The sequence below is a fragment of the Somniosus microcephalus genome, chromosome 21 (genome assembly GCF_052327205.1).
Source record: "Somniosus microcephalus isolate GS21.2 chromosome 21, FLI_Smic_1.0, whole genome shotgun sequence".
In the NCBI taxonomy this organism is placed as follows: domain Eukaryota; kingdom Metazoa; phylum Chordata; class Chondrichthyes; order Squaliformes; family Somniosidae; genus Somniosus; species Somniosus microcephalus.
Window position 1 is genome coordinate 41,557,539 of NC_141007.1, and position 15,505 is coordinate 41,573,043.

The window sequence follows — 15,505 nt, forward strand, 5'->3', positions numbered from 1 at the left end:
TAGAGTTGCAGCTTTCTTGTTTAATACTGTATGAAAGGTTTGTTAACTGTAGCATGTGACTTAAGTCACCATGCAGTTAATTGGGAAAAGAGAGGGACTGCAGATAATTAATAAGAGAAAGAAGAACTTGCATTTATATAGCACCTTTCAGGACTACCCAAAGCATTTTACAACCAAAGAAGTTTTTTTTTAATAAAGTGCAGTCACTGTTATAATGTAGGAAACACGGCAGCCAAATTGCACACAGCAAGATCCCCACAAACTGCAATATGATAATGACCAGATATAATCTGTTGTTAGTGATGTTGGTTAGGACACCGGGGAGAACTCCCTGCTCTTCTTCAAAATAGTGCCATGGAATATTTTACATTCACCCAAGATGGCAGACGCGGCTTCGGATTAACGTCTCATCCGAAAGAGTGCACCTTCGACAGTGCAGCACTCCCTCTGTACTGTTCTTGGAGTATCAACCTGGATTATGTGCTCAAGTCTCTGGAGTGAGACTTGAACCCACATCCTTCTAACTCAGAGGCGAGAGTGCTACCACTAGTTTTGTTGCTGTAGAGAAGGGAGTTTCAGAAATTAGCTGTTTGAAACCAATATGTCGTTGGTACCTTAACTGACCTTTAAAAACATCGTACAACAGTTATAGGCTGTAAGTTCCGTATTGTGTCGTGTTTTTTTTCTACTTTTGGTTATCTGAAGCGGATAATATGTAAGTATTTGTCAATTTGCACTCCAGAAGTGATATTCCAATTAGACGTTTCTTTGTTTAGTTTTAAACTGGCTTCATTTTTACAGCTTTGAATTGCCTCCGTCAGTACTCTTCAGACTGATGATGTACTCAGCTGTTCAAACAGTTAGCTTTGTGCTGAGCACTGCAAGCAAAGACTCAGTGTGTAATGAACTGCATGAAAACAGGAACAATTTAACCATGGTGGCAATTTCTCTTTAGATCATTTAGAGATTTACAGCTTAAAAACTTAGTTGCATTGAAATGGCTTGTTGCAGATTAAACTTTCAAGCTTATTAATAGATTTTTAAAAAACTTATTAATAGATACAAGAACACTGTTCTCCTCAAACTTCCCTCCCTTCTAGTTAAGCTTCCCACTAACAGTATGGCCAAAGTCAGGAATTCAACTGGCCATGTGAGGAGTCACTTTCTTAAGTGGCTTCTCATCCCAATAGTCTGGAATTCTCTTCCTAAAGTCTTCACACCGCTTCCACTAAACCTACTTTCAAACAAACTTTCAGTGACATCCCATAACTCTTTTCTCTCTTCCTACTCCAGCTGCTCAGTTTCTGAAACAACTTGTTCTGAAAACTATATTGTGGATGTCATGTTGGCTGCCATGTTGACATTGCAACAGCTACCATACCGACTGCAACATTATTAATGTGATTTTTATATTTTTGTCTTAGGTTTTTATGAAAACTATAAGATAAAATAAATTAACTCCACCAGATGCAATCAGTAATTAGTATCACGTTATAAGCCTCACCGCCCTTGTGTATAGTGACTCATACTATACTGATTGATTTTAATAAGTGTGTATAGAACAGTAACCAAAGCTTTGACCACACTCGATCAGCTCCGATGGATGGGCCACATCGTCCGCATGCCCGATGCGAGACTCCCAAAACAAGCGCTCTACTCGGAGCTCCGGCACGGCAGGAGAGCCCCAGGTGGGCAGAGGAAACGTTTCATGGGCACCCTCAAAGCCTCCTTAAAAAAGTGCAACATCCCCACTGACACCTGGGAATCCCTGGCCCAAGACCGCACAAAGTGGAGGAGAAGCATCCGGGAAGACGCCAAACACCTCAAGTCTCTTTGCCGGGAGCAAGCGGAAGCCAAGCGCAAGCAGCGCACATCAACCCAAGCACCCCACCCACCCGCCCCTTCAACCACCATCTGCCCCACCTGTGACAGAGACTGTAGGTCCCGCATTGGACTCATCAGTCACCTGCAAACTCATTTTTAATGTGGAAGCAATTCATCCTCGGTTCCGAGGGACTGCCTAAGAAGAAGATTAACGTGATTTTTATATTTTTGTCTTAGGTTTTTATGAAAACTATAAGATAAAATAAATTAACACCACCAGATGCAATCAGTAATTAGTATCAAGTTATAAGCCTCACCGCCCTTGTGTATAGTGACTCACACTACAGGAAACTCTTTGGTATCTGGCACCGACGGGACCGGGATGGTGCCGGGTGATTAAAAATTCCAGATGACAGAGAGGGTTATCTACCGAGGCTATTTTTAACAAACAAAAATTTTAAAAATCAAGAAATGTGCAGTATACAGTAATTGGGTACTCACCTACAGAATGTTGTGTTAAATGGATGGTGGAAGATGCTTGATTAAGTACAGTACTGCCAGTTGAGGGTAATCCATAAGCCTTTAATTACTTAACAGTAAAACAAAACTTATACAGTACTGTAGTTGACTACAGCGCGGGAGACTCACAGAAAAATGGCGGATGGGAAGAGACTACTGGCAGCACGGGAGACACACAGAAAATTGGCAGATGGGAAGAGACTACCCGGCAGCGCGGGAGAGTCAGACTCCTGTTATTGAGGTGTTCGGACTTTCGACAGCGCCAAGAAGCTGAGTAGTGGTAGTTTGGAGAACTACCCCCACTGACTAACTTGGCCACCGCGGGAGACTTGGACACCGACTCGGCAACATTTCCGGTTATTGAGGTGTTGTTTTCAGAGCATGAATTTTGCCGGTTAATAGAGAATTCCGGATATTTAGGTGCCGTTTAAACGAGAGTTTCCTGACTGATTGGTTATTGTTCTATACACATTTATTAAAATGGTAACACCAAGGGGGTGAAATTGGGTGCCTTTGCGCCTCCCATTAGTGCCCCTGTGGGGTACAAATAGCTTTGCGACTGGGCGCAGGACTGACATCGACTCCCGCCATATTCAGCAGGAGTTTTGTGGCGACACTTCACCCAGAGATCGTGACGTGAGTGCGCATTGCCCCGGACCCGAAATTGACTTCCGCCCCCTGCAGCAGCGCCGGTCGAAAACACTGACAGCTGCAGGAGGCGTGTATCGGGCGGCCAGCCGCTTCAGGGGCAATGATTAAAGGTGAGGTGGCTGAGCTAAGTGGGAAAAAAAACTTACATACATAGATACATAGATACATAGAAGATAGGAGCAGGAGTAGGCCATTCGGCCCTTCGTGCCTGCTCCGCCATTTAATGAGATCATGGCTGATCCTTTAATTCAGTATCCCGTCCCCGCCTTCTCTCCGTAACCCTTAACCCCTTTTGCCCGTAGAAATATATCTAATTCCCTCTTAAATATATTTAATGAGCTGGCGTACACTGCCCTCTGTGGCAATGAGTTCCACAGGTTCACCACTCTCTGAGTGAAGAAATTCCCCCTCATCTCTGTCCTAAATGGTTTAGCCCTTATCCTTAAATTATGTCCTCTAGTTCTGTTCTCACCCGCCAAGGGAAACATTCCTTCTGCATCCAGTCTGTCTAGACCTGTCAGAATTTTATACACTTCTATGAGGTCCCCTCTCAATCTTCTAAACTCCAGTGTGTACATCCCTAAACTACATAGTCTCTCCTCATAGGTCATTCCCGCCATTCCTGGTATCAGCCTGGTGAATCGCCGCTGCACCCCCTCCATGGCAAGAACATCCTTCCTCAGATGAGGCGACCAAAACTGTACACAGTACTCGAGGTGTGGTCTCACCAGTGCCCTGTACAGCTGCAGCAAGGTATCCCTGTTCCTGTATTCTAACCCTTTTGCTATGAAGGCCAGCATACCGTTTGCCTTCTTGACCGCCTGTTGCACCTGCATGCTCGCCTTCAGTGACTGGTGTACAAGAACACCCAGGTCTCTCTGTACTTCCCCCTCTCCCAATCTATTGCCATTTAAATAATAATTTGCCCTCCCGTTCCTGCACCCAAGGTGGATAACTTCGCACTTGTCCACATTATAGTGCATCTGCCATTTATCCGCCCAATCGCCCAGTCTGTCCAAATCGCTCTGGAGCTTCCTGGTCTCTTCCTCTGAGCCCACCCCACCTCCTAGTTTAGTGTCGTCTGCAAATTTGGAAATGCTGCATCCGACTCCCTGATCCAGGTCATTAATGTAAATTGTGAACAGCTGGGGGCCCAGGACAGATCCCTGTGGTACCCCACTTGTTACTGCCTGCCATTCAGAAAATGAGCCGTTTATTCCAACTCTCTGTTTTCTATCTGACAGCCAGTTCCCTATCCACGCCAAAACTTTCCCCTTTATCCCATGAGCCTCAATTTTCCATGCTAATCTTTTATGTGGGACCTTATCGAAGGCCTTTTGGAAGTCCAGGTACACCACATCTACTGGCTCTCCCCCATCTATTCTACCAGTTACTCCCTCAAAAAATTCCAATAGATTAGTCAAGCACGATTTACCCTTTGTAAATCCATGTTGACTCTGTCCTATCCTGTCCCCATTTGCTAAGTGCTCCGCTATTTCATCCTTAATGATGGACTCCAGCATTTTGCCCACAACTGATGTAAGGCTTACAGGTCTGTAATTACCTGCTTTTTCCCTACCCCCCTTTTTGAATAGTGGGGTAACGTTAGCTACCCTCCAATCCATCGGCACTGTTCCCGAGTCTAATGAATTCTGAAAAATCATCCTTAGTGCATCCGCTATCTCTAGGGCCACCTCCTTCAGTACCCTAGGATGCATGTTATCAGGCCCTGGGGATTTGTCCACCTTCAATCCCTTTAGCTTCCTTAACACCATATCCTTAGAGATATTGATTTGCGTCAGTTCCTCCTTTGCCAATGTCCCTATTTTTCCCGATATCCCAGGGAGGTTTTTTGTGTCTTCCTTCGTAAAGACTGACCCAAAGTATGCATTTAGTTGATCTGCCATTTCCTTATTTCCCATTATATATTCCCCCGTATCTGACTGCAATGGACCAACTTTGGTTTTCACCAGTCTTTTCCTTTTGATATATTTATAAAAGCTTTTGGAGTTAGTTTTTATATTTTCCGCCAGCTTGTTTTCGTAAGCTATTTTGCCCCTCTTGATCATGCCCTTTGCCCTCCTTTGCTCTATCTTAAACTGTTCCCAATCTTCCGCTCTGGCGCTTTTTTTGGCTATTTTATACGCCCTATCTTTGGATTTTATGCTGTCTCTAATTTCCCCTGTTATCCACGGTTGAGTCACCTTTTTAGATTTCCTTTTATGCCAGATTGGTATAAACAATTTTTGCAATTTTGTCATTCTATCTTTAAATGTTTGCCATTGTTTATCTACCTCCAGTCCTCTCAGGAACGTTGTCCAATCAGACCTACTCAGTTCCCGTCTCATGGCATCATAATTCCCCTTGTTTAAATTCAGGACCTTAGTCTCTGAGTCAATTTCTTCGCTCTCCATTTCGAGTGAGAAATCGATCATGTTATGATCGCTCTGACCCAAGGGTCCCCGTACAACAAGATTACTGATTAGTCCCTTCTCATTGCACAGTACCCAGTCCAATATAGCCTGTTCCCGAGTTGGTTCCTCGACATATTGATCCAGATAACCATCCCTTAAACACTCAAGGAATTCCTCCTCCTCATTATTTTTACTGATTAGGCTAGTCCAATCTATATGTAAGTTAAAGTCACCTATGATGACAGCTGTGCTCTTATTGCACGCTTCTCTAATTTCCCTCGTGATGCCCTCCCTAACCTCTATTTTACTATTTGGAGGCCTATATACCACTCCTATTAATGTTTTTCGCCCCTCGCTATTTCTTAGCTCCACCCATATAGATTCTGTATTAACTGAGTTAATATCCTTCCTTTCAATTGCATTTATCCCCTCTTTTACTAGCAATGCTACCCCTCCTCCCTTTCTTTTTTGTCGATCCTTCCTAAATACTGAATACCCCTGTATGTTAAGCTCCCAGCCCTGCTCACCCTGCAACCATGTTTCCGTAATCCCAATTAGATCATAATTATTAACCTCTATTTCCACAGCTAATTCATCTACCTTGTTCCTGATGCTTCTCGCATTAAGGTATAAAACCCTCAGGCTTTTTTTATGCTCACATTTTTTATGAATTAGTTTGGCCCTTTGTTTTTTGTTCCTCACCCTTTTACCATTTATTTCTGTCTGCCTTTCACTTTCCTCTATTTCACTACATAGGTTTCTAGCCCCCTGCCATACTAGTTTAAATGCTCCCGAACTGCTTTATCAAAAATTACCCCGAGAACATCAGTTCCATCTCTGCACAGGTGTAGACCGTCCCTTTTGTATAGGTCACACCTACCACAAAACTGGTTCCAATGCCTCAAAAATTTAAAACCCTCCCTCTTACACCACTGCTCAAGCCACGTATTTAGCCTAACTATCCTGTTCTCTGTACTCTTACTAGCACGTGGCACTGGTAGTAATCCAGAGATTACTACCTTCGAGGTCCTACTTTTTAGCTTGGCTCCTAACTCCCTAAATTCTACTTGTAGGACCTCTTCCCTTTTTTTAGCTACGTCGTTGGTACCAACATGTATCACGACAACTGGCTGTTCCCCCTCCCCCTCCAGAATGTTCTGCACCCGCGCCGAGACATCCTTGACCCTTGCACCAGGGAGGCAACATACCATCCTGGAGTCTCGGTCGCGACCACAGAAACCCCTATCTATTCCCCTTACAATCGAATCCCCTATTACTATAGCCCTGCCACTCTTTTTCCCTCCCTTCTTTGCAACAGAGCCAGTCATGGTGCCATGAGCCTGGCTGCTGGTGCCTTCCCCCGATGCGTCACCCCCCCCGACAACAGTACCTAAGACGGTGAACCTGTTGCTAAGGGAGACAACCCCAGGGGATTTCTGCACTACCTTCCTGCCCTTGCTCTGCCTTTTGGTCACCCATGTACTGTCTACGCTGGCCTTAACCTGCGGTGTGACCAACTCACTAAATGTGCTATCCACACCCCTCTCAGAATCGTGGATGCTCCAAAGTGAGTCCATCTGCAGCTCAAGGGCCGTCATTACCTTTCCTGTTCTAGTTTTTTTTCACGGCTTCCTGCCCGCGATTGATTAGCACAGCGCTCTGCTTGAGTGCTGGGCTGATTGCACGGGATCGCGGTTGCCTTGGTGATCCAGGTAGGTAGGTTTTAAATTGCAGAGCCTGCAGCGATGGCCCTGACCTTTAAGGGAGGGAAGGAGCCTTTGAACGCGGCAGTGCTGCCCGGCCCAGTGTGCAGCGCTGCTGAAGTCTCCGCCCCGCTCTCCGATGTTAGCGCCCGAAGAAGGAAGTGGAGCTTGATTTAGTGCTCCACTTCCCGCTTGGGGCGCTAAAACTCAATTTCGTGGCCGTCGGCGCCAATCAGCGCAGACGATGTTAACACCCCAAAATAGTCGATACCGAATTTTTCCCCCCAAATCACTTACAGCAGCATTATCCAAGTAATGAAGCAGTGCTGTATATATTGTATCATACCTTGCAGTAAGCAATCTGCAGCGCTAATGGTACTGCTTCTCTGTCACCATCAATGCCAAGCCTTTTACTCCCGGGACCTACATTGTTTTGGAATAAATAAGAACCAAATTAAATACAAGTTTCCGAGTCCACAAATCCCACGTGAGGCAAACATGTTTAGCTACTCTTCAGCCTTTAGTTACAATACAATTCAGAAAGTAAATTTGTCTGATGTGCAGATCTCCTAATATTGTGATCTTGGACCACTGCAAGGTCAGTTTTGCAACATTCCGGGAGCTACAGTAATGGATCATCACCAGGACTTAGGTTGGTACAGACGTAAGATGTTACCTCATGATTTATTCATGCCAATAGGCTGCTGTGTTGAGATTCTATAGCATCTACACATACACCCAGCTGCACTACAGACCTCCGGTTTCAACACAACCTCTTCCCTTCTGAACAGAGGCAAGCATGTTTCAGCAAACTGACTCAAGCTTGATCTCAATCAAAATTCTAGTTAGACTGCAGTTTGACTATCACATTGCGCTAAATATTTGTAACTGTGCAGCTCAAAAGAGATTAAACTTATTCTACATTTCCAAACACAAATCTATTCAAGAATTTATTTTAAAAAAACATTCACCAATATTAAAGGGGCATACGACTGGATAACTATTTGCATTGGTATTTATCCAAAGAGTTACCACTGCTTTTTTTTAAAAATTGCAGAAGTGTATTCCGCAGCAGAGTATGTATATTGCCATGGTCACCGTGACAAGAGTTTGAGGATAGACATTCCCTGTCTGTTCAAACTCTTGGGTTGGCTGAACATTGCCCAGTGCAACAACACCTCCTTGGTTAATGTGTCAAGAAAGTGTTAATTGGATACATACATCTTCCAGAGTAGCACCACATCAACCTTATTGCAAAAATATAGGAGATAATTCTTCTGGATTCACATAAAAGAAAGCACACCTGAAGCTTTAATTGCTCTTGTAGCAGCAGATTGTCCCAGTTCAAGCGAGTAAACAAAGACCTCAGATCTCTTCTCACCTCCCGCCAGGGTTAACTGTCAAGAGAATGTGTAATTCATCCTAATTATTTCCCTGTTTTGTGCATAGAAACACAATAAATTTCTTATACACTCTCTGACATGCCATGCAAGACGATCAAGGAACAACAGTGGTGGCAGTACAAAGAGTCATTGATTCAATCAGTACCTATTACATATCTTAATTGGAGGCTCTATTGAGTAACGTTGTGGACTGATCGAACAGCTACTTAATTTTGGCATGACAGTAAAGACTGCAGAAAGAAAGTTTTTGTCACCATCATGAACTAAAATAAATTGACCAGTCATTTATCTTGTGAGATGGGGAAGTTACATCTGACTATGAGTTCATTTATCTGGGGAACCTCGCCCTAGAATAAAGGAAGTAAAGAAGTGAGCTTTCATATCCATTCAGCAGCTGCAGCATTTAACTTGGTAAGGGACACAATTTTCTGTAGAAAGGACATCAAGTTGGGGAATAAATGTTGGCCAGGATAACTTCCTGCTCTTCTTCGAATATTGCCATGGAACCTTTTATGTCCACCTGAGGGGGCAAGTGGGACCTCGGTTTAATGCCTCATCCAAAGGACAGCACCATCAACAATGCAGCACACCCTCGGTGCTACACTGAAGTGTCAGCATAGAATATCTGGAGGTGTGCTTAAACTCACAACCTTCTGACTCGGGTGAGAGTGCTACATTTCAGCCAAGGCTGACACAGCTGGATTGTGAATGCTGTGCTCTACACAGACTCACTGGAACAGGAATACAATTAAAGGACTGACAGATACTCTCAGATCATTAATTACATTTTTTTTTGTTCTTGGCAAGTGGGATTCATTTATTGCCCATGCTTAGTTATGTTGAGAAAGTGGTGGTGGGTCTTTGATTCATAGCAATTGTTTGCACAACTGAACGGCTCACTAGGCCATCCAGATCACTTCATGGTGGGTATTAAGAGTCAACCACATAGTGTGGACTAGAGTCACATGTAGGCCAGACTAGGTAGGGGCGGCAGGTCTATTCTCCTGATGGTGGGATTTGAACTCAGGATTTCTGGGTTGCTAGTCCAGTACCATAACCACAACACAACCGCAACATCTTGTAATGATCCTGTGATTGTTCACATAAAGCACCACTCGAGAGATTCAACACATTGGCACATGCAAGCAATTCAAGAAATGACACAGAAGTCACTTAATGTGATCACCCCAGGAATTCCCAATAGAGTAAGCTATTTGTTGGGAAAAATCTATTTGCACCACATAAGAACATGAAGGTCCTCAAAGAAGACATAAAGAGAATACAATAGTCAATCACTGAGGAATATATGAAAAGAGCAATGCTAATAAATTGATTAAACTAGCCATGTATTTTGTTTCCATTTACATGACTCCAAAAACAGTCTCATAATGGTCAGCTTTTGATCTCTGATTTAACCTCACTGTCATACTAATTTAGGGACAGTAAAACAGTGCAAATGTTACTGTAAAGTCTGTGGGTTGTATAGCGAAGTAATACACAGACTACAAGAGTAACTTTAACAGGACTTTACTATTCGAAGGTCAGGGCGAATCTGCCCAATAAATTCTGCCACAGCACTTATATACCGGTGTGGTCACCGTCGGTATTACAGTATACAGCAGCCAGGATAAAGTAGTGCCACACCTAAAATAGTTCTCTTAAAGGTGGACGGTTACATACAATAGTTCTCTTAAAGGTAGAACAGTTACATACACTACAATCCTCCCTTTTTAGCTTACAACATACTTATTCTCCATTAACATAACATCATAACATATCCAACTTCATGTTACAACAGTTCACAGAGGTAGTCTCTGCGGAAACAGTTCACAGATTCAGTCTCTGCAGGAAACAGTTCACAGATTCAGTCTCTGATCTTCTTGACTTGGTCCGGACCACGCCTCCGTGGTGTAGTCGGGTCACCTTGCTAGAGGGACTCATCCCATAGTCCTTCCCTAGACTTAACAGCTTTACTTCCATCACTTCTGAACCAGCATTGCTGACTTTTTAAAACAAACAAAAAACAGTTGGATTGCCTTGGGAAATTTTCCTACCTTCCAACTGATTTGGCTCCGTTCGGGGGACCACGTGTGTGATCGGGTAGAGGTAATAATAGTTCAGATGGTTATCATCTTCTGCTTCGTCTTTTCCTTTTTTGCTTCTTGGAGACTCTCGGAGCTCCATTGTCAGCTGCCAGCTGTAACGCCACCATCTCCCTATGTTCCTTAGACTTTAAGTGATTCATCCTGATTTCGGCACTTTGGGAGTTCTCGGCACAAGCTGGGCAGACCAGGTCCTCGTAATATTCAGTGTCACTCAACAGATCATGGTAATATTCGGTGTCGTCCTGAGCTAGGCCAGCGAGAGGGTCTTCTATTTCCTCCTTACCCAGCTGGACGTTAGCCGACTTTTGTTCCAAATCCCGACATCTGTCCTGAAGAGACTTCATCATGCGTTCAGATTCATCCCGCTTTTTCTGGCCTTCCTGCAAGTCTTTTACTAATGACCTCATTTGTGATTTCAATACTTCAACTTCATTCGGAGATTGATTGATCGGACTATTCAATCCCTCTACTGAAGTAGCTGTTTCAGTATTCTGTTGTTCTACATTGCCGTGCGTCAGCGTACTTTTGGCATCCAAGGGCTGTTCTGCTGCAGACTTCTCAGTCTGGGTTGCCACCTCAGCTCTTCCAATGACTTTTGAGAGCTCCCTTCCCTTTGAAGATTGAGGCTCGTATTTAAGTTTTTCCCATTTTAGAGTTTTATCCCTCAGCATATGAATGAGTTGGCTGACTGTTAACTCTTCTGCCATCATCCCTTTTCCATTAACTACAGGGCTGTTTATAACCTTGCCCTGGAGGAGTTGGCTGACTGTTAACTCTTCTGCCATCATCCATTTCCCATTAGCTGCAGGGCTGTTTAGAACCTTGCACTGGGGTCCCTTTGCTGCTTCTACTTCGCCATCATCCGCAGCCTCCACCATTCGAATTTCCACAAATGAATCATCCGGTGATGCTGCACCCGACTTCAGTAGGAGCTCGGAATTCATGGCGACCAAATCAGCCTTTTCTGCCTGCAACCTGCTAACAAGCGCCTTCAGTTGCTGAACATCTTGCTCCACCAGATTAGAGCACGCACCTTCAGAGACCGAATCAGCTTTGATTCGTTTGGCCTCCTCGCGCAGACGGTTTGTGTGCTCCTGCTCCATTTTCTCCCCCAGCTGCTTCTGTTGTCTTTCCAGATTCTCCCACTCTGTGTCCAAGAACTTTTTCATTGCTGTTGTCTCTTGCTCAAGACGGCAACTCAATTGTTCTAATTGCTGTTGTAATTTGAAATAAAGTTGAGTTTGAGCTCGGTGTTCCTCAGTAATGTATATGTCTGTAAACTGGACAGACTCAGAATTCTCTGTCAAACTATGTTGTTGTTGTTCAGTGGAATTCTGTTCTGAAACTTTGTTCTCCTCTGGAGCATAAGCCTTTATGCACGCCTTCGTTTTTCCAACCTCAGTCAGCAAGTTCATTTTAGACTTGTCTTTCATACTTGGGCTGGTCTCATCGTCATCCGTTTCAGAGTCTGAGCTGATTGTCTGCACCGAGTCCTCACTCGTTATTGCTTTTAGGTAGTGCCATTCCATGTCTATTTTCTTGATCCACTCCCGTCCTAGAAGTGGTGGTCCTCCCTCAGGTAGTACATATAAGTCCATTCCTGGGTGTTCTTTGCCCCTGTCTCTCACCTTGACTCTTATCTTCCCCATGTATGTCTGCAATACGAACTTGGTATCTCTCAAGGGTATATGTGAGAATAGCCGGTTGTAATCCCTTCGATTTATGACTGATAGGGCTGATCCAGTGTCCAACTCCATTTTCACTTGGACTCCGGCTATTTTTAGCATGACCCAGATAGTTTGTAGGTCAGCTTTCTTACTCACATTGTGAATTCTCAGACTACCCAGTTCCTGGCCGTTTGGGTCTGAATCCGAATTCTGTTCGTCTGAACTCTTCTCAGCCACCTTGTGTACTTTGTTGTACTTTCCCTGTGATGGCTTTTTTTGGTTGTTGGTCTTCTTTCCTGACCGGCATACTTTAGCTATGTGACCCAGTTTGCCACATTTTCTACATTCCTGGTTTTTAAACCAGCATTGGTTCTGGTCATGTGTTGTCTTCCCACAACGATAACATTTCGTTGTACCCGAAGTAATTTGATCCACACTGAGTACCGCTGCCTTTAGCTGCATTTCCGCAGTTCCTTTTGCTGCGGCTTCGTGCGATGCTGCAATAAGGACAGCCCTCTCAAGTGTAAGGTCGTTCTCTTCAAGTAGTCGCTTTTGCGTTCCTTCCTTCGACAGCCCGCACATGAACTTGTCTCGCAATGCCTCTGTCAGATTTCCTCCAAACTGGCAGTATTCCGCTAGTCTACACAGTTCGACCAAGTATTCCGCGTTGCTTTCCTCTTTCCGTTGCGTTCTCGCATAAAATTTGAATCGTTCCGCCAACATCAGCGGTGTGGGGTTCAAGTGATCCTTCAGAATAGCAACAATATTATCGAAAGTCTGATCCGCCGGTTTAGCTGGTGATAGAAGATGCTTCAATAACCCGTATGTCTTCGCGCCCATCGAGTTTAGCAAGGTTATAGCTTTATCATCATCTTCTATTTTATTGGCCTCACAATATATCTCGATACGTTCTACGTACGTGGCCCAATCTTCCATCTCGGCATCGAAGTTGTTGATGTTACCATGCTTAGGCATCTTCACTATCTCTCACTATCTTTCTGCGAAACAACAGGATTTCTCTTTAACTTTTTAACTTTTTCTTTTTTTTTCCAAAAATGGCGGTTTCCCACGCTTGTCTTCTTCCCCGCCTACTGGCAAAATGGCGGTTTCCCGCGCTTGTCTTCTTCCCCCCTACTGACAAAATGGCGGTTTCCCACTCCTGACTTCTTCCTCTGGTGGGAGGGGTAAGCTTTGCCCTCGGGCGACGACCGCTGGTTTACGGGGTTTGTAGCCTGTGCGCCGGCTTCAGTTTATTCTGAAGCACGCGCTAGAAAAGCCGATCGCGTTCCTTGTTCCCCCCCACTTCTTCTTTTCGGCAGGGGCAACCGGCGCTGGGGACAACCAGTTGGCATCGGACAGATCCAGCTCCTGGTCCTTCACGGCAGCTGCTGCAAGCCGCTGGCCGGAACCTCGCTCGGTCTCTCTCTCGGGCTCTGTCTCTCTCGCTCGCTCTCTCTCGGGCTCTGTCTCTCCCGCTCGCTCGGCTCTCGCTCGCTCTCTCTCGGGCTCTGTCTCTCCCGCTCGCGCGGCTCTCCCTCAGCGGCTTTAAACGCCTCTCCCAGACCTCCCGCAGTCCGGTCCTTTCCTCCCCGGCTGCGGCTGATTCTTCGCGGGTTATTTAGTTATTTATTTATTTATTGCCTCCGCGCCTTATGATCCCGGTCGCAGCGCCTCGCGGCCTCGGTAGGTGCCCGGCCTTTTTCGCTCCAATCGCGCCTCCCAGCCCTCTCGCAGTCCGGTGCTTTCCTCCCCGGCTGCGGCTGAGTTCTCCGTGGCTTATTTATTTTTATATCTTCCCGCGCCTTACGATCCCGGTCGCAGCGCCTCGTGGTCGCGGTAGTTGTCCGGCCTTTTTCGCCGTCGCGGTCTAGCAGTCTCACAACGCTCCCCAGCCCGCTTGTACCGCGGCTTCCGTGCTCCACGCTGCCCCCGTCTCAGCGCCTCTGGGCCCGACTTCTGTCCGGCTCCTTTCCCCCCCGACCGTGGTCGAGTTCACCGCCCTTCTCCTTCGTTGATTTTATTTATTTTCCCTTTACTCACAGTCACCATGGCCGACTTGCTTCTCGTGCTGCTCGGCTCAAGCACCACCGTGGCAGAAGGGACAATCCGTGCCTGTTGCTGATGGAAGGCTGCGTGTCTGAAGTCTTCCTTCTTTCTTGCTGTGCAGACTCGAGTTTTCTCTCAGCAGAACGACGAGGGCGGTTGCCTCTTCTCGACGCTTCGTTAACTGCTTCGGACGTATTGCTGCACGCAGGGTAAGATCGAACTCGTCGCCACTGTAAAGTCTGTGGGTTGTATAGCGAAGTAATACACAGACTACAAGAGTAACTTTAACAGGACTTTACTATTCGAAGGTCAGGGCGAATCTGCCCAATAAATTCTGCCACAGCACTTATATACCGGTGTGGTCACCGTCGGTATTACAGTATACAGCAGCCAGGATAAAGTAGTGCCACACCTAAAATAGTTCTCTTAAAGGTGGACGGTTACATACAATAGTTCTCTTAAAGGTAGAACAGTTACATACACTACAGTTACGAGCCTAGAATAGAGACGTACCTCTGCTTGGTAAAGCTGGATTAGCACTGGACGGGCAGCATTCCGACAATAGTAAAGAATCAGGTCGCCCAGGATGGGAAGTTTCTCTTGTGTCCTTTCAACAGGGTCATTTTCAGGCTTGGGAGGCTCCTGCAAATAAACAGATCAACAGATAACTAACGAGAAAACTTTTACATGGTAGCAGTGAGATTCTTAAGGTTTAATATTTTCTGAATTACTGATAATTTTATTAAAAATAACTAACTGATCTCCCATGGCATTATTCATCAACATTTGTTTGAAATGGTGTCTCTTTCTGCCTGTAATTGTGTTTCTACTTGTCTCCCACTCCAATTATTTCTCACTCCCTCTTTCTGTTAGTCTTCTACTATTACTGTCGATAAAGAGCTCTCTCAATTTGTTATCTTTGTATCTCTCAACTTGTGTTCAACTCATCTCACTCTTTTACTCTCCCCCTTTCTCCTCTCTCTCTCTGTATATATCTCACACACTCAATACAGGTGACTCCATGCTCCCAGTGGGTAAACTAAGCTTGCAGGAAGCACAAGTCAGAGCTTGTGCTATAACATTGTTGCCCACATTACAACAGTGACTCCACTTCAAAAGTATTTCATTGGCTGTAAAGCACTTTGAGTTGCATTTATATAGCACTTCGTGAAA

The 15,505-nt window shown here is 45.1% G+C and overlaps 1 protein-coding gene across 1 annotated transcript in view; it reads right to left on the minus strand.

Annotated features, from left to right (window-relative positions):
* Positions 1 to 15,505, minus strand: part of pik3r5 (phosphoinositide-3-kinase, regulatory subunit 5) — a 114,822-nt gene that overhangs the window by 14,192 nt on the left and 85,125 nt on the right. The window contains exons 13-15 of the mRNA XM_085963485.1: positions 14,846 to 14,974; positions 8,415 to 8,508; positions 7,458 to 7,534 (exon numbers count right to left, since the gene is read on the minus strand). Of these exons, the coding sequence (XP_085819611.1) occupies positions 7,458 to 7,534; positions 8,415 to 8,508; positions 14,846 to 14,974 (300 nt within the window). The remainder of the gene's footprint in view (positions 1 to 7,457; positions 7,535 to 8,414; positions 8,509 to 14,845; positions 14,975 to 15,505) is intronic.